This window comes from Stegodyphus dumicola, chromosome 3 (genome assembly GCF_044657685.1).
Source record: "Stegodyphus dumicola isolate Sdum_Otavi_A_Nest chromosome 3, ASM4465768v1".
Lineage (NCBI taxonomy): Eukaryota > Metazoa > Arthropoda > Arachnida > Araneae > Eresidae > Stegodyphus > Stegodyphus dumicola.
The window spans coordinates 211,562,524-211,589,671 of NC_140770.1; the positions used below are offsets into that span (position 1 = coordinate 211,562,524).

The window sequence follows — 27,148 nt, forward strand, 5'->3', positions numbered from 1 at the left end:
AAAATAAATGGCCCAAAAATAATAGAGAGGAAAAAAAAAGGGGGCCCTATAGAAAGAAAAGGAAAAGAAGTAGAAAATATCCTAAAATACGATTGAGTGTAGTTAAAAGGAGGAAAATTTGTCTTCATTTACAATAAATAGTGTCTCACAAGTGTGTGTGTGTGGTGAGTGTGTTTGGTAATGATGAATAGATGTGTTACTGGGGGAGAAAAAAATATTGACGGTGTTAAATTGCTTCGTATCAAGGTATTTAGCATGAAATACAAAGTAATATGTATGCTGAGTATATGCAAAGTAATATGTATTGCATCCTGAGATATCAACAAAAGTCATCATACAAAGTATATATTCATTTAACTAAAGTAACTTATGCTATTTTCGTTCCCAACATTTTCATACATTTTTCAAAAAACAGCAGCAGACAAACATGATAGAACCAAATACAATACAAGAACACAACCGTACACACAAACACACACACACACACACACAAATATATATATATATATATATATATATATATATGTATGTGTGTGTGTGTGTGTATGTAAATTACTGAGTATATGTATTATAAAACACAAATTAAACATAGTATTTATTAATTTATATATCATAATTCATTACAAGATTTATTATTTTACTATCATAATTTATTACTACTTAATTAATGCTAGAGACACAATGAGGGACACTGTTGTTTATATAAGCTGATAGTTCTAAGAATTTATTTAAGGCAGTGACGAATAATCCATCCGTTACATATGGACATTTAACAGATAGCAAGGAACAGTATGAGAAAAATTCGGTGAGGTATAATATTATTTAAAGGCAAAAAATATTTAAGCGATCTAAAAAAAAAAAAAAAAGAATCCAGAGGATCCGAGAGGAAATAGCGCGATGCCGTGAGTCCCCTATTTTCCCTCTCACGAGATTCTTCAAAGCAAGATAAGGGGGCTTTGTAAGTGACGACAGACGTGAACTGATAACGTTGGCGTCTGTTCGGAATTGTTTAACAAAGGAAGCCACAGGCAATGAGCAATTTCGAGTATTTTTTAATGCGAAAAACTGATTAAAAGTTAAAATTTATTGATTTAAAGGCACATATTTATAGAAATTTGATTGAGTTTAGATGAAAGAAGGGTACTTATCTTAAAATTCCATCCTTTCGTAGTACTTCCTCACATTGTCCGCTATTTCATTCTCATCAACATCGCAACTGAAAAACTTTTGAAAACGTGTAGGTATTGTAGAAAAATCAGTATTTCAAAGTAATTTAATTGATAATCACCAAGGGGAAAGGAATTTTTTTCACTTTTTTACGGAGCGCTTCGAACGTCCAGCCGCTTGCCTCGGTGATCGCAGCCACTTTTGCTAGATCAACCTAGGCAAAACTATAAAACAGTTACGGTTAAAATACATGACATTAAAACAAGAACGGGGGAGTACGTGACAGACAGACAGACAAAGTAGACAGATGTCTTGTTTTGCACCCTCTAAGTCTTTCTGCACCGATGGGCGAAAAATCAAGCATAGGTGCGAAGGAAACGTATATAGAAAGAGGGGCAATTTCGTATTTGAGGAGAGTAAAAAGGCAACTTCGTACATCTTGCACGAGTTCAAAAGGCCAGGAAGAAACGATGGGACAAAATAAAATTTAAAATAAATGGCCCAAAAATAATAGAGAGGGAAAAAAAAGGGCCTATAGAAAGAAAAGGAAAAGAAGTAGAAAATATCCTAAAATACGATTGTGTCCATGAGTGTAGTTAAAAGGAGGAAAATTTGTCTTCATTTACAATAAATAGTGTCTCACAAGTGTGTGTGTGTGATGAGTGTGTTTGGTAATGATGAATAGATGTGTTACTGGGGGAGAAAAAAATATTGACGGTGTTAAATTGCTTCGTATCAAGGTATTTAGCATGAAATACAAAGTAATATGTATGCTGAGTATATGCAAAGTAATATGTATTGCATCCTGAGATATCAACAAAAGTCATCATACAAAGTATATATTCATTTAACTAAAGTAACTTATGCTATTTTCGTTCCCAACATTTTCATACATTTTTCAAAAAACAGCAGCAGACAAACATGATAGAACCAAATACAATACAAGAACACAACCGTACACACAAACACACACACACACACACACAAATATATATATATATTTAAGCGATCTAAAAAAAAGAATCCAGAGGATCCGTGAGGAAATAGCGCGATACCGTGAGTCCCCTATTTCCCCTCTCACGAGATTCTTCAAAGCAAGATAAGGGGGCTTTGTAAGTGACGACAGACGTGAACTGATAACGTTGGCGTCTGTTCGGAATTGTTTAACAAAGGAAGCCACAGGCAATGAGCAATTTCAAGTATTTTTTAATGCAAAAAACTGATTAAAAGTTAAAAATTATTGATTTAAAGGCACATATTTATAGAAATTTGATTGAGTTTAGATGAAAGAAGGGTACTTATCTTAAAATTCCAGCCTTTCGTAGTACTTCCTCACATTGTCCGCTGTTTCATTATCATCAACATCGCAACTGAAAAGCTTTTGAAAACGTGTAGGTATTGTAGAAAAATCAGTATTTCAAAGTAATTTAATTGATAATCACCAAGGGGAAAGGATTTTTTTTCACTTTTTTACGGAGCGCTTCGAACGTCCAGCCGCTTGCCTCGGTGATCGCAGCGCCTTCCTCCTGGGAGTACGTGTGATTTTTCTCAACAATATTCGAGAGAATGTACCAGGGGTGCAATCTATTTATGATGTTAAAAAACTGCTATGTTTCTTTGTTGAAATACATCCTTATAAAGTGCGTGGAAATGTTGTGCAGTGTCACAACTGCCAACACTTCCATCACAGTAGTGAAAATTGCAAACTACAACCAAGATGTGTGAAATGTGCGGGTGCACATCGTACTGATAAATGTAATGTTAAAAAATTAGACTCTCCTATTTGTTGTAATTGTCTGCAAGAAGGACACACCGCCAATTATCGCGGATGTCCGAAATTCCCCCGACGCATAGTCGGAAATAAAACTGTGAATAAGAGTGCAAACTCAGAAAATGTAAATAATGGTGTTAAAATGCCTAGTACTTCTAATGCAAATTTGAGTTATTCTGCTGTTGCCTCCGGGCGCAGTTATGCTAGTGTAGCCAAGGGTGACGTTCAAAGATCTGTAAATACTGTTAATAATTTTAATGTTGATATGCATAAACAGACTGTCAGCAGTGATGGTGCTGCTAGTGCTACTGTTGGTTCGGGTATGTTTATGGACTTTCTCAAAATAATCAAAGAGGTGTGTGATGTTTTTAAAGGCACCACAGTTATGAATGTTTTTCAAAAAATCTCGGCAGCCATGCCTGAATTGCGGGCTGCGGAGCATTCAATCGATAAGTTGTTTATATTATTTAATGTTTTTGACAGTGTTTTTTCCAATGTTGAATAATTATGTATAGTGTAAACAATAGGTACTTAAGTATTATTACTTGGAACGCAAATGGTTTGTTCCATAAGATTAATGAATTGCGGGATTTTGCAAGTGAGCACAGTCCCGACTTATTTTTCCTACAAGAACACAAGCTTGACCCTAAAATACCATTGTGTGTGGCAAATTACTATACCTACAAGTCGCACAGAAGTACTACCGTTCCTCGCCCACGTGGAGGTGGCACTGCACTTCTTGTCAAACGCTGCATTCCCCATTATCACGTGAACATTCCACAGCTCTCAGCCGTAGAGGCCACAGCTATCTGCATCACAACAGACACTAACACTCCATACACTTTTGTCTCCACCTACATTCCTCCCATGAGACCTGTGGCTGCCGTTCAGACAGACCTTGAAATTCTACTCACACTTGGTACACATGTTATTATTGGTGGAGACTTGAACGCAAGACACCGCGCATGGAACTGCTACACTTCTAATGCAACAGGCAGACTAATTTATTCCTTGGCCGCGTCGGCACGGTTTAAATTGGCAGTTCCAAGTATCCCAACACGGTATGCTGCTGGGTCCACCGCAATTATTGATTTTTTCTTGTTGCGGAACACCAGTTCTCCACTAGATATTTCCGTACTGGACGAACTTTCAAGTGATCACAATCCTGTTAGGATTATTCTGGACCTCAGCAGATATACTACATCAGACACCAGGGCCTTTCGTACAGACTGGCATGCCAAAGCCCTCTCCAACACCCAGTACACTTTACCCACGATACACAAGGGGAGTGACATTGATAGTTTGTTCAAGGACCTCACTGAAAATATACAAAATGCTTATGCGAAAGCACAAGTTGAAGTTAAACCTGGTATGAAACACAAGCCTCAAGAGCTCAGATTATTGATTAAAGAGAGAAATGCTGCAAGACGAGCGTATCAACGCACCAGACACCGTGATGATAAAAGGAACTTCAATCGCCTGTGCGAAGCGGTCAAGTTTCTCACAAATAAACTCTCACAAGATCGCTGGACTAACTACCTCAGATCTCTTTCTGCAGAGGATAACTCCTTATGGAAAGCAGTGAAGAGGTACAAAAAATGCTATAACGCCATTCCGCCCCTTCACGGCCCTCAACGGATCCATTACACCGGAACTGAGAAAGCAGAACTTTTAGCTCAGCAACTGGAATCTCAGTTCTGCATTAACAACATTTCAGACTCAGACACTGAACAGCTTATTGCTGACTTCCACTCCAATTTTACAACACAGCCATGCACAGACAACATTATCTCAGCCATGCCATCGGAGGTCTGTCTCTATATCATGCGAATTGCGAAAAGGAAGAGCCCTGGAGTAGACGGTGTCACAAATGAGATGATCAAGCACTTCCCTGTCAAGATAATACTCTACTTCACCAAGTTAGTGAATATCGTACTACGATGGCAATACTTCCCAACTTGTTGGAAAACTGCCAAGATTGTCCCTCTGCTAAAGCCCAACAAGCCTGCGACTGCTCCTGAGAGTTACCGACCAATCAGTTTGCTAAGCTCAATTAGCAAAATCGTGGAAGCAGTTATTCTACATAGACTAAACATCTTCCTGGATGAGCAGAAGATCCTCATACCCTATCAGTTTGGGTTCAGGCGTAAGCACTCGACAACGCATCAACTCTACAGAGTTGTTGAGTTAATAAGCAGTGGGATGCAACAACATCGTGTCACTGGTGGACTTTTCTTAGATGTCGCCAAAGCCTTCGATAGAGTATGGCTGGATGCCCTCATATACAAATTACACAACCTGGGACTCCCAGGCTACATCACAAACATAATTAAATCCTACCTAACCGGTAGACACTTTGTCGTTCATGTTTCTGATTCATTATCCACAAACCGGCCTATACGGGCTGGTGTTCCACAGGGATCCCTTCTGGGCCCTACTCTATTCAATATTTACGTGAACGACATCCCCACTACACACAACACAACACTAGCCATGTATGCAGACACACAGCGATCCTTACGCAAAGTGCATTTGTTAGTTCAGCAATACAACAGCTACAACACCACATCCACTCGCTAGAGACTTGGCTGACCAAATGGAAAGTCAAAGTGAATGTCGACAAGACACATACCATACTGTTTACTACTAAGAAGAATTTCCCGACTCACCTGCAAATGTATGGTGTGGACATTCCCTGGGTCAAGCAGGTCTCTTATCTTGGGGTGATCCTCAGTAAATCTCTTACATGGAACCCACACGTTACACATATTCTCAGGAAGTTTCGAGCTAGTAAAGCTTCACCCTTCCCCTTAATTGCTCGAAACAGTGTTCTATCTATTGATAATAAGTTGCTCATTTACAAAACCATGTTGCGTCCAATTCTTAGTTATGCATGCCCCGTCTGGGCATACTCGTGCAAAAGTTTGAGAAGGCAGTTAGAAGCTGCCCAAAACGGGGTATTGCGTATGATATGTAATGCCCCCTGGTACATTCGGAATAGCCAAATTCGTAAAGAGTTAAGAATAGAGGATCTTTGTGATTTTTATTGCCGCCTATCTAGGGCATTTTATGATAAACAGGAACTTCTGGACAATCCTGTGGTTGTTAACTATTGTTATGATACTAGGGATCCCAATTTCAGTAAGCGCCCAAGGGCGATCCTAAATGTTAGTAATGTGTAATTTTGTATATGTGTTATGCAAATTGTTGCTCAGATTCTTTATTGTATATTGTTCTTTTTTCCACCTGATTGCTTTTTGTTTTTACTAGTGGCACTAAGGCGTCGCACTTCGTATTTTGTTTCTCTTGTGTGTACATGTATTCTTCTGTGAAATAGTTGTTAAAAAATAGTTAATTATGTATGGATTAGTAATTAGGTACTTAAGGAAAAAATTTGTATTTAACTATTAGCAATTATGAATTTAAACTCTTGCTCATTTAATTATTTAGCACATTCAGTTACATTTCTCATAATTCGAAACTTTTATCATGTTATTCGATGAGGGGTAGGGCTATGGCGCCCAGGCACCCTGGTGGTTAAGCACCGCAGTTCAACAATACAACAATATTCGAATATATGGTTACAGTTAATTTATATAAAAGGAGATTCTAGGAGAGTCACTGACTATTGACAATTAATGGCCATCCTTCCATCACAGATGTATCTGGGTTGAATATTAATTTCCTGGCGTCAGAAATTGTTAATAAGGCCCTAAAACTTACTACTCTGATAAGTTTCTTTGGGTGAATATGAAAATTACATTAAATAAATATTTGTGATTTTATAAAAAAACTTTATTGAAAATAAGTATTCCACTTTCACTCTGAAATGTGTTTAGATTTAATGAAAGGTCTAATATATATATAATGAGTTAAGGAATTTCAGAAGAAAATAAAATTAATATATTCGGTAAAATTTGCTGAGGAGTTTATATTTAAATTGAAAAAATATTAAAAATATTAAAGGAAATTAAATTTTTCATTATGATTAAACAATTGTAACGAAAAATTAAATATAAATAGTTGGTTTAAGAAAAAAATTTTGTTAGACGATTTTGGATATGCTTTGTTGCCAAAACGTGCAATATTTCTAGGGGGGGTACTACTACTAGTGTTAGAATATAGCCGCGGAAATTTTATGACTAATTTGAAATCTTTTTGCAGTTAACCGTAATGGCAACTCAAATTATGCCGGGAAGAGGAGCATGGTAGTAGTTTATAAACTTTGTTTATATATAAATTGTTTATACGTTTTGTAATGGCTTCTGATAACGTTGTACTAAATTTAAGTAAGTCACATATTAATTCACAGTATTTAGCGATTAATACTTTGTGACATTATATATTGTGAAACAAAGATTTTTATTTATGTTAGGAAACTTCTCTTCATGCTCACAAAATAAATTATTGCTGTTTATGTACGTTCATATAGTCTGAAATTTACTAACATTTAGCCTAGAGTTAAATCTGAGCAGTAAGCGCTCTAGCTGAATTCCAGACAAGTTATAAAATGAATAAGTTGTGTAGAAATTCTGTATGTTGTATTTTTCGGTAATATTCGGTTTTGAAGGCCGTAAAAAATCGCCAAACTATTGTTGATGCCAGTGCCGCCAAAAATAATTGCGGCAACCCTAACGCAAGAAAGGAAGTATAATAACTATTTACAATTGATGTTTTAATTTAGATGAAAAGTTGGTTAATCTTTAGATTATGGTAACTTGGCAATTTTTTGGCGAAAATTTGGCGACCAACTCTGCTACAGCAACCCTCTATTTTTTTTTTCGCCGCCATTTTGTCTTCACGAAGTAAAGACATGTTTCTTTTCTTTTTATTTACTCAACACTTTTTCCAACAATCTGCTAGCCGAATCACACTTATGCTAGAAATTTTATGGAACAAAACTGCTTAATCATGACAAATATTAACTGCAAAATTGGGAAAAGTGCAGAATCGCAAACTCCTTACCGCGTTTTTCAAAATCGCACATACACAGTAACCATGTACAGGTCGACTTATTTTTACTTAAAAAAACATCCCAGAATTGCACAAAAATGGCATTGCGCACACTATTGACTTTATCCATCTACACTGCTATTTTCTCATAAATTACAAAAATTTGCACGAAAATGCAGGAAAATTTTCTGAATCTTTAAACTCTGTAAAAAGCACATATATGAAATTACCTGATCGCGAAAAAGTATATACCCTATCCAAGGATGAACATTTCCACATATAAATAAAATATCCAAAAACTTTTACCTCTAAATTATCTATTATAAACGTCACCAACGAATTCATAACAAAACATTAAAAATGGTTACAAATACTTAGTGTCAAATATTTAAATTATTTCCATGCACGTTTACTTCAACTGAATATAGCCGCAACTGAATATAGTCGTATACCAAATTCCTACAAACATAAAATTCACAAAATAACTATCATTTAATTAAAATATCACTAAACCATGTACACGTCGACTTATTTTTACTTAAAAAAACATCCCAGAATTGCACAAAAATGGCATTGCGCACACTCTTCACTATATCCATGTACACTGCTTTTTTCTCATAAATTAGAAAAATTTCGCGAAAGCGCATGAAAATTTTGTGAATCTTTAAATCTGGTAAAAAGAACATATATGAAATTACCTGATCGCAAAAAAGTATATACCCTTTCCAAAGATGAACGTTTCCACGTATAAAATATCCCAAAACTTTTACCTCTAAATTATCTATTATATTATAAACGTCACCAACGAATTCATACCACAAATATTATAAATGGTTACAAATACTTAGTGTCAAATATTTAAATTATTTCCATGCACGTTTACTTCCACTGAAACGTATACCAAATTCCTACAAACATATAATTCACAAAATAACTATCATTTAATTAAAATATAATTAAATTTAAAAAAACTACTTAAAATATAAATAAGCACATACATTAAATTAATAAAAATTAGCTTACAGTCCTAACTACTTTAAACTAAATCATTGCTAATAACACTTTTCCAATAATACCATATTACTTTATTTACTCCTTACATTTAGAACAATGCATAAAAATAATATCCTCAAATAATTAAAAATACTAACTTACCTAATCTTCTTCAGAATCTTGATTACGTGGCGGATACACTTTTCTAATTCATTCAATAAAATTATTGAAAGATTTTTTCTGCGAATTTTTCCTCCATACTTCCTCCGCTAAAGAAAAAGCAAAATTATCTTTATCACAATGCCTAAATACCCATTTTGAATTCACTTTAGTTAGGGCCATGGGATCCAAAAATTAACCAACACTGTTTCACACAACACAGAATAAAGCTAAATACAAAATTTCCAGATTTCCCCCCTTTTCCGATTAAAGAACTGTAATTCGTCCATTAATGTCACGTGACATATCTCATGATCTCTCTTTTCCCTCACACAAAATAATGCATAATCGGAACTGAGTACTTCTCACATTATTACCAAAGTCCTAGATAGTAACCTTTATCGCCTCCAAAATGTCACCATACTACCAGTTACCATATTCCAAAGATCAGCCGAAAAGTTAATTTCATATAATACTTCCTAAAGCATAATTTCATCTCGTAGGTTGTTCAAACATAATTTTCCATAATGAATGATGCCTTTTCTTTGAAAATATTCTCGGTTAAAGTGCAGAATCGCCCCTTATTTGTTTGCAGCTTTTTACAGTGGTAAAAACAATTTGATTTTTGTCAATTTTTTTTACTTTTTAAGTGAAAGTAGGTCGATGTGTATATAGATAAAAGTTAAGGGTGTGCGCAGTGCCATTTTTTTGCAATTCTGGGATTTTTAAGTGAAAATGTGTTGATGTGTACATGGATACCGAGTGTGTGCTGTTCTTAAAAATGCGTCAAGCAGTGGGTTATTCTGCTCAAAATTCTATTGCACACTTTTCATCATAGGCAATTCCCAAATTGTTAAATCCATAGGATATCAAAAAATAATTTAAAATCAAAAAAGGATTTAAAAGTTAAACTAGTATTTCAATAGCATCTTAAGAAATATAGAACTATAAAAACTTATGCAAACTGAAATCAGCGCGTACGCCTGATTTGGTGCGTTGTTAAATAGATGCTTTGCTAGATTTGGCACTTATGCACATACATTTTCGCTGCAATTTTTTTTACGGTCCTCGAAACGGAATAGTACCTATTTTTCCAATTATGAGAAATGTTTAAAGTTATGAAACATTTGGTTTATTCTTAATAGAATGATACCAGATAACGGGAATGTTCTTAAAAATTTTCATTTTGTTCATCAAACTAATTATAAAAACTAGTCATTTTTTAGAAAAAGATTTGGTTCTGTCATGGCTTGTGTTAGTAAACTTGAATCTAATTTTATTGGCTAAGGTGCAGAATCGCCCACTTGGTTATCTTTAGATTATGGTAACTTGGCGATTTTTTGGCAAAAATTTGGCGACAAACTCTGCTACAGCAACCCTCTATTTTTTTTTTCGCCGCCGACATGTTTCTTTTCTTTTTATTTACTCAACACTCTTTCCAAAAATCTGCTAGCCGAATTACACTTATGCTAGAAATTTTATGGAACAAAACTGCTTAATCATGACAAATATTAACTGCAAAATTGGGAAAAAGTGCAGAATCGCAAACTCCTTGCCGCGTTTTTCAGAATCGCACATACACAGTAACCATGTACACGTCGACTTATTTTTACTTAAAAAACATCCCCGAATTGCACAAAAATGGCATTGCTCACCCTCTTGACTTTATCCATCTACACTGCTATTTTCTCATTTGTGAATCTTTAAACTCGATAAAATCATATATATGAAATTACCTGATCGCGAAAAAGTATATACCCTTTCCAAGGATGTACATTTCACGTATAATATAAATAAAATATCCAAAAACTTTTACCTCTAAATTATCTATTATAAACGTCACCAATGAATTTATAACGCAAACATTAAAAATGGCTACAAATACTTAAATTATTTCCTTGCACATTTACTTCCACTGAAACATATACCAAATTGCTACAAACATATAATTCACAAAATAACTATCATTTAATTAAAATATAATTAAATTAAAAAACACTACTTAAAATATAAATAAGCACATATATTAAATTAATAAAAATTAGCTTACAATCCTAATTACTTTAAACTAAATCATTGCTAATAACAATTTCCCAATAATACTATATTAATTTATTTACTCCTTACATTTAGAACAATGCATAAAAATAATATCCTCAAATAATTAAAAATACTAACTTACCTAATCTTTTTCAGAATCTTGATTACGTGGCGGAAAAACTTTTCTTATTTCCTCCGCTAAATAAAAAGTAATCGTATGTGCGCCTGTTTCAGGATCTTTAAAATCATACTTATGGTTCACAGCTAGATGTTGAAAACCTTCATCCTCCAAACAGACATATGACTTCCAGCAATCGGATATTATTCTTGTACCAGGTAGAATATACCGCTTAATAAAACTTAATAAGCAATCTTTACTTCTATCTCGCACAACCTTAAAAAACAATTATTACTACCCCTTTCAATCCCACTAAATACCCATTTCGAATTCACTTTAGACAGGGCCATTGGATCCAAAAATTAACCAACACTGTTTCACACAACACGGAATGAAGCTAAATACAAAATTTCCAGATTTTCCCCCTTTTCCGATTAAAGAACTGTAATTCGTCCATTAATGTCACATGACATATCTCATGATCTCTCATTTCCCTCACACAAAATAATGCGTAATCGGAACTGACTACTTCTCAGATTATTCCCAAGGTCCTAGGTAGTAACCTTTATCACCTACCAAAATGTCGCCAAACTACCTGTTACCATATTTCAAAGATTAGCCGCCCACTTCTTTGTTTGGCGCTTTTGACAAGAGTAAGAAGAATTAGATTTTTGTCAATTTTCATTGACATTTTAAGTGAAAATAAGTCGATGTGTACATGGATAAAGTCAAGAGTATGCACAATGCCATTTTTGTGCATTCTGGAATGTTTTTTTAACTGAAAATAGGTCAACGTGTACATGAATACCGAGTATGTGCAATTCTTAAAAATGCGCCAAGCAGTGGGTGATTCTGCAATTCCCCATTTTATTATCGAGTTTGGTTATTATTAATTAATTATATATTATCATTTTATTATTATTATTTATTCATTATGATGGTCAAATCCTTAGGAGATCCCACATACTTGGCGACAAACTGGGAAAGTGCAGAATCACCCACTGCTTCGTGGGTTTCTCAAAAGCGCCAACTTGAATATAACCAGTCAAAAATTGCACACACTTGATATCCAAATACACATCGACCTATTTTCACTTTAAAAAACATCCCAGAATTGCACAAACATGGCACTGCACACTCCCCTTGTTCATGTACACATCAATACGTGCCATATAAGTTGGCGCTCCAAGGGTGTGGGCTCTGGTAGGATCCAACCATTATAATAAATATTATAATATTTAGTAATTATATATTATCTCATATATATTTTGGAAAGTTAAATATTAAAAGTATGACTAATGGAATTTGCGTATTTCAGTAACATCAAAATGTTTGTAATGACACAGTTCTGGTTTTAGAACCTCTTATGCATATTAGTATCCAATAGTATCTTGTCTGGTTTTGTTTGAAGGTTTCTTGGTTAGTTGCTTTCTTCCAATTTTTTTCTTCTGTTTTCTTTTCTTTTTTTTTTTTTTTGGAACTACTCTGATATGCGCCTTCCAGTCGCCAAATTTCTTGCCAAACATTTTTGGCTTGCCGGGGGGGGACGCCTTGGCGCGCAATGAATTCGTTGATCTGTCAATCTGTCAGCACTATCCTTATCTTCAGGGCAGATTTTTTATTTTATTTGGCTTATAATTCCTTACTAAATGTAGTATTTCATCTCGATGTACTCCATCTTTGATATGATTTAAATCGAATTCCCTGTCATTATAATTTGCTTCTGATCATGAAGAAAGTGACACAGAGGTTATTGAAAATGAAAAAATTTCGATTGACAAATTAGTCGTTATTCTCGACACAGCAATTATAGGACTTGAACAGCGGAACTTTGTAACTGAACAAGAAATTATGTCTGTTTATAGAATTAAAGAAAAAGTATTATCACATAAAATGAAGCAACTTAAACAACTTACATTGAAAGAAATGTTTAATAAAGTAAACAAATAAATTTTAAGTTTTTTTTTTTTTTTTGTAAATTTTGATTCTCTTTAGATCATAAGTGTTCTTTATTTCATAAATTACGGTTTCATATTTTTAATTTTATAATTTCTGCATGCCATCTTACCAGATTTAAACTGATGATCTATAATCCGAAAAAATCGATAATCCGGAATCGCCAAAATCCCGACGAGTCTGGATTAACAACTTTTGACTGTATATATATATATATATATATATATACACAAATCTGTAATGCTATATCTTCGCTTTGAATCAGTTGAAGTCTTGCAAAACAAACCTCCCTTTTTTATATAAATTTTCTGACTGCACTATTTTTTTTGACAGACATGTGGCCTGCGAATCTTTATGAATTCATTAATGTGGCCGTCAAGCGTGAAAGGTTGAAGAACCCTAATCTAGTTGAATGCCAGATAGTTGGGCTTTTGTTATACGTAGAATGAAGTTTGATGAACTCGCAGTTTGCCTGAATAATTCTAAGAGCGACGTTCATGCTATTAGGCAAAATCAAGATTTATCTGAGGGTAGTTAAAAAAAACAAGACAAATAACCCATATTATAATTGACAGAAAAATACTATTAACAATTAATTTTTCAGCAGTTGTTTTTGTCGTATCTATATTACATGGAACAATGGTTGCCAGCGGTAACTCCGAAGAGAGAGCAGTTTAATCTATAGAATAATTTTATTTGGTTATACAAATTAAATCAGTATTCAAATCAAAAAATTGCACTGTAAGTAAGTAATGAGTCAGTGTAAAACAGAATAATCATATTAGAGTATGTGATTTATTTTTATGGCTGAAACTTTTTTTTTTTACTGTATGATTTTACAACATTAAATACTTTGGATTATCTAATTAAATGACATTCTCCTGTATATAAAAGCAGCTTTAAATGCTGTGACAGCTGTTATCCCATGTCCATCCACTTTTTCTTTCTTTTTGTGTTTCTCATATATATGTTTTTCTTTACCCAATATTTGTGTTTAATTATTCAGATATTAGTATGTAAATGATAATTAAATGCAAGGTAAGTCAAAATGAATGCCCCGATGTCATTAAGTGTGCTACGCAAAATGTAGTAAATGCATTCATTAAAAATGTACATACATGCAGAGGCAATATAAGCAAGTTTTGAATAGCCGCCAATAGATGGCGCTGGAACTCCAGTCGTCATTCACATTTTTGCTAAAACAAAATGGGCAGAAAAACAGCATCTTTGTAAAATGGCAATGCAACAGCAAAAAACATTTCGTGTGCCTAAGTTTCATGTTATCAAGTCTGTTGTCACTGTTCAGTGCCAGTTCCGAATGAAATACGGACAGACAGCACCAGATCATAAGGTAATCTGTTATTGGTATTGCAAAATTTCAAGAGACAGGCTGCATTTGTATAAGAAAATCAGCAGGTCGTGCTTCAGTAGGAGATGTAGTTGAGAATATTGAAGAAAATTGTGCAAGAAGCCTTCAAAAATCGACATATCAAGCTGGAAGAGAACTAGGAGTAGCCCAGAAAACTGTGTGAAGAGTTTTTAGGAGGTGTTTGCAAATGAAAACTATCATTTACATTTGGTGCAACATCTGAAACCCAAAGATCTGCCACATCGCCTATCTTTCTGTGAGACACTTCTAACATGCATGGAGGATGACAAATTTTTAAAAAAGTTAGTTTTCAATGATGAATCTACTGTTCACATTTCTGGATTAGTAAATAAGCATAATGTGAGAATTTTGGGTACTGAACTTCCACATGCGCCAGTGCAATAGTTTCTCTAAGGTTAATGTGTTTTGTGCAATATCCTATGAAACTGTCTGCAGTCTGTTCTTTTTTTCTAAAACCACTGTGACAGGAGGAGTGTACCTTGATATACTCAAATTATGGCTTCTTCTACAGCTAAAAGAGAATATACCTAGCTTTTATTTTGCAGCAGGATGGTGTGTCCCCGCATTTTATAACTGAAGTGCGGAACCATCTCAATAACATTTTACCACAACACTGGATTGGTTGCATAGCTACCACAGACAATGCACTCTTGCCTTAGCCACCATGATTTTCAGCTCTCACCCCATGTAATTTTTTCCTGTTCATAAAAGTTGTATATATGTGCCTCCACCTCCAGGTCCAATGACGTGACTGACTCGAAAGCCTGTATCACAGCTGCAATCACCAACATCGATACAGACATGCTACACAAAGTTTGGCAAGAATTACATTTCAGACTTGATCTATCTCATATGACAAAAGGCACACATTGAACATTTGTGAGGAGTACATTCAAAACTTGCTTATATTACCTCTGCATGTATGTACATTTTTAATGAATACATTTATTAAATTTTGTACAGTGCACCTATGAAATTGGGGCATTCATTTTGACGTACCCTATATAATGATTAACTTATTCTTTCAGTTCACTGTTGTTATTATTTTGAAATTTAATATAGTAATTTTAACTTCATATGTATATTAGGTGATAATACACTCTGGGCACCCTACAAAGGACTTTTTAATACCATCTATAGTGCTATTGCTCAGAAAGATCCTGGTGCTTGCCAGGAAATAGAAGTAGTGTTAAAAAGACACAAGCCAGATTTCATATGCCTTTTAAAAAATCCTGTAAGTATTACCTATAACTGTAGGAAAGTATTTTGTTTTTGTTTTGGGATGTAAAATTTAAAAATAATGTTGTAGATTCAATTTCAGTTTTTTTTTTTTTTTTTTTTTTTTTTAAAGAAAAATGTGATTGCCCATGTGAACTTTCATTTGATGCATGAAAATATATGTGTATATTTTATATCTAAAGTAAACTCTTCTTAATGTGAACTTGCATGATAATATATGTATATATTTTATATCTAAAGTAAACTCTTCTTAATGTGAACTTGCTTAAGGTAAACGCTGGGTTAACATGAACAAAATTTCGGTTCTGCCTGTGGTGTACATGATCCTATAAGAAAATTTCCAAATTAAGAACTATTTTTGGTCTATTACGTCATTAAATTTTATCATTTAGCACAAACTTTCAAAGTGTTTCATATTTTTTTGCTGTTTTTCTCTGCCTGGGCTGCATTAAAAATCTTTCATCATGTTGAATTGAAAACTTCACAGAATGTATTGTATTTTTTAAAACAAAACCCAGCGTAAATAATGTTCGAGAATCACAATCATTACGTCAACAGATAGCTTTAATGATGTTAACAGTGAGCTTTAATCAACAAATGTAATTCTATGTTCAGATGTGCTTTTTTTTTTTTTTTTTTTTTTTCTTCTTTAAAAGTTATCTAGTTTGACTATTGTTAAATCTTGAATAATTATGTATTTATTACTCAAGTAAAATTGCTCACTTGTCTTCTTCTTCAATAGGCGAATTATTATCTATTTTTTCCTAAAACACAATATTAAATAAATAATTCCAGTTAAATTTAAATGATTTGCATTTACAATAAAATATTTATATAGATGAACTGTAGTTTAATTTCATATGAATTTCCAGTGCACACCACATGTCATTTTTCTCCAAAAGTTGTAGTGGCATTGTTTGACAGACCTACAAGATGGCACTATGGTAGCTTGCAGAACATGACAACTAATGCTAAATTTCAAGCAGTAAGAGAATCTGTCTGCAGTCTGTTTGTAAAGTCCATATTTTTTATTTAATCATATTTGGTTCTTAAAGTTGCTGAATTTTACTTACCTGACATTTCCGTCTGTTTTATATGACTGCCCTTTTGAGTATGAATTAACATTTTGGAGGAGAGCATATTTATTTACATTTGAATTCTTTGCTATTACTTAACATAAATGGTGAATACTTGAGTTTTAGGCGTGAGGTGCTGTCTCGATTGAAACGTAAACATTTTGAAATTATTTCTTTTTTGCTAATGAATAAGAATACATAAAATATAACATTAAAAAAATCTTTCCCCTTTTTTGAAATATGAGTTATTTTATTATGTGGCATTAAATGTGGTGACTTATCAGCATTGCAGCGATTTCAAGACCAGTGTCTATGCAAAGTTTTTTATTGGTTTATTGGAGATTTGGGAATTTTTGGACAATTTTTTTTTACAAGCATGATAACATTGATAAAAATTATAAAAATAATGGTAATATATTCAAATTATATTTATGAAATAACAATAAAATAATACATTTTAATGCTAATTAATATAATTTTTATATTTTAATACTAATAACATCATTGAATGCTAATTACTTGGGAAAAATTATGATGTTGATTTTATTCTTGAATTTGTTTTATAATTAAGTTAAATATTAGATTAGGTTAAATAGTAATGTTTCTTACATGCAAATTTATTTTATTACTACAGATTACAAAAGTGATATTACAAAAGTAATTTTGGGTGTAGATAATTGCTTTAGTTTGTCCAGTTCCCATTTGCTCGATAGATCCTTAATTTTTTTCATTGGTGGTCTTTAAAGAGTCATGGCCAAAAGAAAGATGACAGACATACTAGAGGAAGTTGGCGTGGTGTATTGGAAAAGAGTTCAGTTGCTGAGAAGTATGGAAGAGCCAAATCTGCTTTATCCACAATTAGTTAAAATTACGAAAAATTGTTAATTCTGCAGCATTGGGTTTTAGAAACTAATCTAAGCGACATCACAGTGCTTATTTCGAAGATAACAAACCTTTACTTCTAGAATGGTTCAAACATATGCGTACTTCTAATGTACCTTTCAAGTCCAAAGTAAGTGGCATTGCAAAAGATTTAAGACTAGGGGCTCCCAACCCTATGCCCACGGCACGATGGCGCCCACCGATTGTTTAACATGTGCCCGCCACTGTGCAATCACAATAAAAAAACTTCAATAAAATTCTGTCTGAAAGATTTCTCATTTTTAATGAAATAGAAATTGTGTCCAACACAGATCACAAAGCGAAATGCGACCGATCTCTTTTTATGTGGATGTATTATTAATTCTGTCAAGTATAATTTCACCTTGAATAAGTAAAAGGTGCCTGCCATCCAACAGATATTTTAGAATGGTGCTCTTATGAACAAAAAGGTTGGGAACCCCTGATTTAGACGATCAAGGTTTCAGTTATGACAAGCTAGATGGTGGCAGTGATACCATTTAACCTGACGAATGGAATAGTCCACTAAACATTGTGGACCTTCTTGTTAGTTTTGAGAAGTTGTTAGTGAAGTTTGATGATGTTGCTGTATGTGCTGAAGGGGAATGTGGTATAAAAACGGTTGTGTCTGAAGTTTAAGAAACATCATCTGAAGAAAGTGAAGAGGTTAGTATCATTGTGCCTGCATGCCAGGAAGGGTTATACACTTTGGGCACTGTAGAATGTTTTGCTGCAATATCTGAATTAACTGCTAGTTTTACAGAAGACATGAGTGCAAGTAGACTGTGAAGTTACCATTTTCGTTCCCATCTGTAACAATGCGATATACAGGAATTTTTCACCAAAACGTTATCTGTGTGTGCATTTTTTCAAGTTACAGTACTGTAATGTTTTCTATGATGGCATGCATAATATATTGTTGCACTTGTGTAACTATATACTGTATATAGTTAATGTATAGAAAAAAATTATTCCAAAAATAAAATTTTGAATTCACAGTTAATGTGAATTTTTTTAACACTTGATTTTTCATTCCCTTGAGATTCATGTTAACGATGGTTTACTGTATACACACACATACATTGGGTGATTAAAAAGTATCTGAAAATATGTAAAAAGCATTGAAATAAATAGATTTTATAATGGTTAGGTTAGGTTATGTAATTACGGCAAAGCCTCGATGGCTGTCTGCCTAAGAGGAGGGATGCCTTCATGGAGGACTTTCTAAGGAAAACTGGCTCATATACACGTTACACATGGAGAAAACCACGAAAACACCCATGCAGCCAGCCTGTTCGCGGGATTTGAACCTCGGACTGAACTACCAGTGTTCAGCGACTGCTTGGCCGCTGGTGGGCCTAGATTTTATAATGGAAAGAATGCAGAAAAGGCAGATTGAGGAGATACATGGTACTGCTGAGTGCTGAAATGCATTTTATCCATGCATTTCAGCACTCAGTGTTGCAGATAAAAACAGTGCAGGTTCTTAAAGCAGATATTTGTAAAGTGTTCTATTTACATCCTTTGAGTAGATGATCCACTTTTACCTCAGCTCCATAGATAAAATGCATGTCAGTGAGTTCTGTATTCACGTAATGATGCACACCAATCAAAATTCACACGTTGAATGACTTATGCTACCACCTCAATGTGTGATTTTTCTACACACATTCCATAGCAAAATCTGCTTATTTCAGTTTTGTCTACTTGTCTTTATATATTTGCCAGATATTTTTGAATAATACTATATACACACACACAGGGTTTATTCAGCCAAAGCCTTCAGGTTGAACTGAAGGATTTAAATTGGTGTACAGGTATGATCCTGAAAAAAAAAAAAGCAACAGTCTTTACAATGGAAGAGTCCATCCTCACCAAGACTGAAAAAGGTGAAGCAAGTCCACAGCTCAACCAAATGCATGCTCATCGTACTTTTTCAACATTCACAGCATTGTGCATTGCAAATTCATCCCCATGGGCCAAACTGTCAGTAGCGAGTTCTACTACCAGGTTTTTATGGCATCTCAGGGATGACAGTTGGTGAAATTTACTGTATTTGACAAGGAATCGGGAAGAAGGACACATTCCAGCAGTGGCAGAAACACTGAGAGTGCTGCATTGCTACACAGTGAATAGCTGTTTTTGTGCACGTATTACTTATGGTATAAATAAGTCGACAACAGTTTCTCTATATTAATCTGTTAATTATAGATTATCATGCTAATTATTGAGAATCCATGCTTATTTGCAAGTTATTAATTTAAAATTTAGAAAAGAAAGATATGCCTCCAACATAAAAGTGGTTTTTAGGTGTAACATGCATTAAGGAAAGGTCTTATGAAACATGTAGAGTTAAAAAAAAAAAAATTAAAAGGTGAAAAATTGTGATTTCGGATGTGCTTTTAATATGCTTATTATTATAATAGTCATTTTCACAGAGGAACTTGTATATTTTAACTCATTTTTTTGAAGTCGCATCACAGCATCTTGTGATGAGTTAATAATACAGCCACTGTTATTTTCTATAACCCTTTCTGTATCTGGCAAACTAGGCTTCCTGAAAAATTTGGATTTGTTGCTTTAAATGCTAGTTGATGTGGTTTTATATATCATGAAATATTTTGAATTATTTGTAATATTCCCCCTCAAAAAAAAAGTTTGATTTTATTAAAAATCTGACTGGCCTGATTGGAACAAAAAGTAATCCAAATGAGTTATTTTTGGATTTTTTTTGTTGTTTTTGTTTTTTTATGTGTGTTTGCATACATCATTTGTTAAATTAACTGTTACTTTAAAGTTGAATTAGACAATTGCCATTTTTTTCAGTCATAATTTTTCTGTATGAGAAAGGTAATTTTGTGCCTGAACAGAAGAGAAGAACAAATGGCAGTGCATTGCATTTTCTGTATCATATGTGAAAGCATAAAGAATTTGTTTTCTAGTTTTTGTTTGCCTTACTTAGCCTGATGTTCATGTGTTTTCATGGGATGCTTGTTGAGGATTTCCTTCAACCATGATTGAAAGATGCATTTTTTCAACATGTAATGGTCATTTGAAGGTCCTGTAAAAAGATGCTCATTTGAAATTTCAGAAACCATCTCTGACATGGGAATCTCTGCACCAAATATCCATACTCTTTTTTGGGTAAAATTCATTAACATTCAAAGATGCAATCTAAAACTTCACCAAATTTTCTGCTATTAAACTATTTACCTTTGAGGCTCTACAAAGGCTTAAAGAAACATTATATGTCAAAGATTCTCAAATAAAGATATTTTTATTTACAACATATAATTCTACCAGGCAAGTCAAGAGAATCCTACAGTCAAATACATAACTTTTTAAAGAATATTGTTTTTGGAACAACAATAAACTAAAATTAAATACTGTTGCCATTCACAAGTTGTATTAATAATATATAATTTGCATTTATGTAAAGCTAATGTGCGTATACAAGCAGATGATAGCAAATATTTGTTGGAATTTTTTTCCAGCTTTCCTTTGCACATTTTGCATAGCAAGTAATATATTGCTATAAACAAGTTGTCATTTTTAATCGTCAGTCACAAAACTAAGAATTGTTTTTAAGATGCACTTTTAAGTGTGTTGCCTTTAAATGCAGATAATTTGCTTGGTATCAAACATAAATTTTCTTAATACTAAAAAATGGCACGAGGCTCTGACAAAACCTCTTTGACATGATCTGATAGCTAGATCACGTAACCTTTTACCTAACCTGAATGGAAAGTCTGGATGCCTAATTGGAATAGAATTTTTAATGTGATTTTAATATGTTATTAAATAATTCTGATTTTGTAATAGCTAATATGCATTGAAATTGAAAATTGCCTATGGAATGTGACTGAATAAAAAAGATACCATTATAGTATAGAACACTCGAGTTTATTTGAATAACACAGCTGCAAAAGCAAAAGTCAGTATATATGGTAGTTCTACAGCTAAGCTTTTGTTCTTGTGTTTCCATTATGATATAGATGTATACAGTTCAATAATTTCCTGAATTGTAATTGGTAAACATAAACCTTTGGCTGGCCAGTTGATATTTTGGAATGGCTGCAAGCACATTCAAATTTTATTTGATTATATGAGATCAGAGAATTAGGTAGAGGGCATTAATATTGTGGGAGTAGTCTTGGGAGAGCTATACTATATAGTCAAGCTCTCTCGTCTTGAAAAATGGCCTGAATATGCTGTAATTATCCAGCAATCCATGTCAGTTCTGGATATCTTTAATTCTCATATTTTGAGCTGTACTGTAATAATAAATGTTATTTCTGAAAAATTAGAAATGCATTGTTTATATGTTTTTCAGTTTATAAAATGCTCATTTTGTTTTCTTTCAATAATTAAAATATCTGACTTCATTATCACATCACTGAATTTATGATGTCCGAAATAAAACTCATATTAGCTGTTTTAAAATAGTTACTCCAACTTTTGAATTTTTATCTAGATAAATAGTATTCAAATTACTTTTTTCTTTGTTCTATTCATGTATAAATCAAACTCTAGATAATTTCTAATAATTTGTTTGCACATCTTTCTTTCCAATGCTTAGCCTTGCAGCCCTATCCACAGAGATGCAATTAAAAAGGCTTCCACTACTGGAATTGCTGTTACTGGGCAAGCAGGACTTCAGATTTTGCCTCAGTCACTTATTGATGAAGCACTTATTATCAGTGATATGTTTGATTTAAATGAATTAACTTCCCTTGAGCTTTTAATAGCAGGTATGTTATGTTTTATTATCATGAAAAAATGCATTATGCAAATGACTGAGCATATGCTGAATTTTAATTACTTACATTTTGTTATATAGGTACTTTGCTGACAAAATATCAAAATAATATTGTTATGTACATATGTGTTCATAATACACTGACTACCAATAAGTATTTGGACACCTGTGATAGGAGAAAAAAAAAAAAAAAAAAAAAAAAAAAAAAAAAAAAAAAACTATATTCAAAATCAATAGTTGTTAGAGCCTCCACGAGAGGTAATTACAGCGTGGACCCCTCCGGGGCATACTTTCCACAAGTCTTTGTATGACAGCTAGTGGTATTTTCTTCCACTTGGCTTGGAGAAGACATAGAAGTTCTTTCACCAATTTTGTACGGGTAGTGCATCCCTGAATTCAGCGATGCAACTCGTCCCAGAGGTTCTCGATAGGGGGCAGGCCAGTCCATTTGATGAACTCCATTGGCACCATACAAAGCCTTGGTTAACATCGAAACATGGCAACTGGCATTGTCGTCCTGAAAATAACGGGTCCAACCCGTAAAACTGCCACAACGTAGGAAGCACATTGTCATCCAGAATAGTGCAGTAGGCATCGGAGTTGAGCTTACCATGAATGGGGACCAAGGGTCCCAGCCCATACCAGGAGAAACACCTCCAGACCATAATTCCACCTCCGCCGAACTTGACTGTTGGCACAATGCATTCTAGCAGAAGACGTTCTCCAGGTAGACGCCAGACCCAGACCCTACCATCTGAACGGTAAAGGGTGAACCTTGATTCGTCACTCCAAAGAACCCATTTCCACTGATCTACGGTCCAATTTCGATGTGTTTTGCACCACATTAACCGAGCAGCGAGGTTGGACTTTGTGATCAAAGGCTTATGGGCAGCAGCACGACCATGAAAATCAAGCAGATGTGTTTCCTTACGGATGGTATTCATTGAAACAATACTCCCGGATGCCTGTTGAAATTCCTCGTGGATGAGGGCCATCGGTTGGGTGCGGTTCTTCCGATCGCAACTGATGGTTTGGGGATCTTTATCTCCCAGTTTCGTTGGTCTGCCGACTCGGGGCACATTCCGACAATCACCGCTCACCTTCCACTTCTTAATCACATAGGCCACTGTTGATTTTGGGTACTTCAGATCGCTAGATATGTCCCTTAAGGGTCAGCCACATATGTGATACCCTATAATTATACCTTTCTCGAAATCAGAGAGCTCTGATCAGCGAGGCATCTTGCGTGCGACTAAAGCCGATGCTGTTTCCTACACGATATATACCGGCGGAGTCCGTGACATACCTTAGGACCGCAGATATCGTCATTTGCATTGGTGTCCAAATACTTATTGATAGTCAGTGTAAATTGAATACGCACAAAACTGATGATAGCTTGATAAAAGTAGCTTGAAACACTTTACAGTTTTGGAACTTTTAGCAAAAGTATTCACACAGCTCTTCTCAGTATGACAGAGCACAAACAGTAGTTACCACTCCAAACTACTAAATGTTAAACACAAAATAATGAACAAAGCCTCATTCGGTAAGCTCGCAGAGTGAACTCATTGTGTAATCTCGCAATGCTCTCAGTACTGTGAACTAAACTAAACTGATACTATCTTCAGTCGTGTAGTTTTCCCTCGGTTACTGAGAAATTTCTAGTACCTTCAGTTTCTCAAAATTACTGGAAGGCATACACAGTTACATATGCATATACTCCAATTACTATGGATTTTCCATACATGGATATTCGTGAAAAACTATGAGATACGGAAAATATGAAAAAAACTACGAGGTTTACAGAAAGATGGCAGGAGAAATAGGATGCAAAATGGAACCAACTAACTCATCGTATGAGTAGCTGAATGCTCGTGACATCATGTATCATGCCTGGAGTGCATTGCTGGTTTTTAAGAGTAGCCAGTCATAGGTCAGGAAACAATGAATTAATTTCTGCAATCTAATTAATTCCCTGCAGTGGAAGACATGTTTATTCTGCTTGGGATCCATTTGTTTAGATTACGGCTAGAGTATAGCAAACTTATCTTGTGGATTGTAATTCAGTTGGAAGTGTTTTTTTTGTTTTTGTTTTGTTGTGTGTGTGTGTGTATGTGAATTACACCGCCTCAGGTAAAGAAGTTAAAATTATCAAGCCAGAAATTTAAAGACTCGTATTCTTCAGAATTTCCATGCAGTAAAGCATATGAAATTTCTGTGAATCATGGCCATTACAGTGTATGTAACAAGGACTCCGTTGCATACATCGGAAAGGATGACTGTAAATGCCATATGTTTTCTCAAAAGCATAACAAAATTGTTGTTGTAAAATCTAAAGCAATAACAAATTTGTTCATAAAATTATGAAACATATGCCTTAATAGTGAAATGGTATTTTGTGTGATTTTTTTTTTTTTCCGATTTATCTACCAGTTTCAGTTTTAGACATTCGAAACAGTATTTTAATGCCATGATTCCAGATTCTGCTTTAGGAAAAAAGAAATTTTTTTTTTAGCTGTGGCCATACCAAAAGTGCTGCAATTGTGAAAACGCGTGCAGAAGGTACTGTTGCCGATATTGTAAAATCAGTGTATAATACATCATTTGCTGACATAACAAGAATTCTGGAACAGTGGGATGATCTGAACAATGTTTTGGATTACAGTAACAGTGAAACAGTAAAAATGAAGGAAGAAGATTGCAAAACATTAAAAAAAATGTTACAGTCACCTACCACCATTTTTGCAGAATGCTTTGCCTTTATTTAACACTAAATATGAATTCGCAACAACTAGCTCCTTATTTACAAAAATTTAAAATAGAACTTTTTGAAATTTTAATGAATTAATTTGTTAGATTCGTAAACCGTAATGAATTTATTTGTTTGATTTGTAAAATCGTCAGTAATTTCCAAAGGAAATACAGATGTTACTGTGACATTTATTCCATTTTGAAAGTGTAATAAATGAAAAGAAATGGAAGTGTAGTGAACAGGTGTAAAAACAAGATTATATTTATAAAAATGCTAAGTTGAGTGAAAGTGAAGTGAGGGTATTTTTCAATTCAGTGCAAGCTTTTTTTGTAATTGCATGTAAATGTAACAGATAAACTTATGTAATAAATAAATTTCCTCTAAATGATCCATTTCTAATGCACGCTGAAGCTACTGAGGTTGTCCAAAATATCGCCAGCGACAAAAATTAGTCGACCAAACCATTGCTAGCTTGGTGGTATTTTGCCAAATTACAACGATACTAATTTACTCAGTGTTAAATAGACTTGCCCCTATAGCTATTTTCCAGATAGCTTGTCTCTCATAGATTTTCATGTTACATTATACAAAGAAATATAGCAATTTCTTATACAATTTACCCTAAAGTCATCTATCTATGTACAAAATTCGTAAGAATATATCGACATAATCACCATCAAGAGCTATGCAATCATTCCAACGCTTTAACTTTTCGATACCATGCTTTAAAACCATTTGTCCTTGTCCACAAAATAAGCTTGAGTGGTAGCGATGAGTTTCTCGTTTGAGCCAAATCTTTTCCCCTGGAGCATCTTTTTCAGATCAGCAAACAGCCAGTAGTCACTGGGGCTAGATCTGGAGAGTAGGTGGGTGGGGAAGCAGAGTGAAGCCCAACTTGTTCAATGTAGCCAGTGTTTGTATCGACTTGTAGCACGGAGCATTGTCTTGATGGAAGATGATTTTTTCTTCGTGTGCAGTCATTTTTTTTTTTTTCTGATTTCATCCTTCAGATGCACCAATATCTCATTGTGATAGGCGCTATTGATAGATTTTTCCTTTTCAAGGTAGTCGATGTAAATTATACCTCACACATCCCAAAACATTGATACCATGACTTTACCAGCTGACTGTTGTGTTTTTGCATGCTTGGATGGCTTTCACCAGCTTCGGATGACATTCACTGGCTGCACGCCACTCAGCTGACTGCCGCGTCGACTCCAGAGTGAAATACTGTATCTACGTTTCGTCCATTGTCACATACCGATGCAAGAAATTCTGTTTATTGTGAGTAAATAGTGACAAACAGCTCTGTGAGTCGTCGACTCGTTGTTGCTTTTGTTCCATTGTGAGAACATGTGGCATCCATTTGGAAAACACTTTTTTCATGCCCAACGTTTCACGTAAAATCGTACACCCACTTTAAGTTGATATGTTTACCATCACAGCAGTCTCACAAACTTTTACTTTTGCGGTCATTCATTACGATTTACATTCATTTCACATTTTCCAGAGGGATTGCTTCATTTGGCTTATCCGAGCATGCCGCATCATTTGTATCCGTGCGACCACGCTTAAAATCAGCATACCAATGGCAAATAGTTGTTTTTGATGAAGCAGAGTCTGGATAACATTTTTCAAGCCATTGCTAAGCTTGGATGGTATTTTTACCCATTAAATAGCAATGTTTGATCAACGCTCGAAATTCGTTTTTCTCCATTTTGTCCACAAATGCACAAATAGTGTCACTTTCACCACAGTAGCTTTGCTGTTTCCGGTCCGAATGCCATTAAAATTGGACACGTGTCATTTGAAGGTTAGTTCTTTTGAACAGTGAAGTCAAGTTGATATTACTACGCCATCTGTCGGTTAGTCCCG

General features: G+C 34.3%; 1 protein-coding gene across 2 annotated transcripts in view; it reads left to right on the forward strand.

The window, feature by feature from the left end:
• Nucleotides 1-27,148, forward strand: part of Nup205 (nuclear pore complex protein Nup205) — a 205,957-nt gene that overhangs the window by 27,482 nt on the left and 151,327 nt on the right. Inside the window, exons 1-3 of one of the 2 annotated variants that reach the window (XM_085813834.1) lie at nucleotides 7,077-7,227; nucleotides 15,636-15,781; nucleotides 22,342-22,513. In XM_085813834.1, coding sequence (XP_085669960.1) covers nucleotides 7,197-7,227; nucleotides 15,636-15,781; nucleotides 22,342-22,513 — 349 coding nt within the window. In that variant the 5' untranslated portion in view covers nucleotides 7,077-7,196. Of the gene's footprint in view, nucleotides 1-7,076; nucleotides 7,228-15,635; nucleotides 15,782-22,341; nucleotides 22,514-27,148 lie in introns of those variants that run through there. The other variant, XM_085813835.1, reaches the window with a different exon arrangement.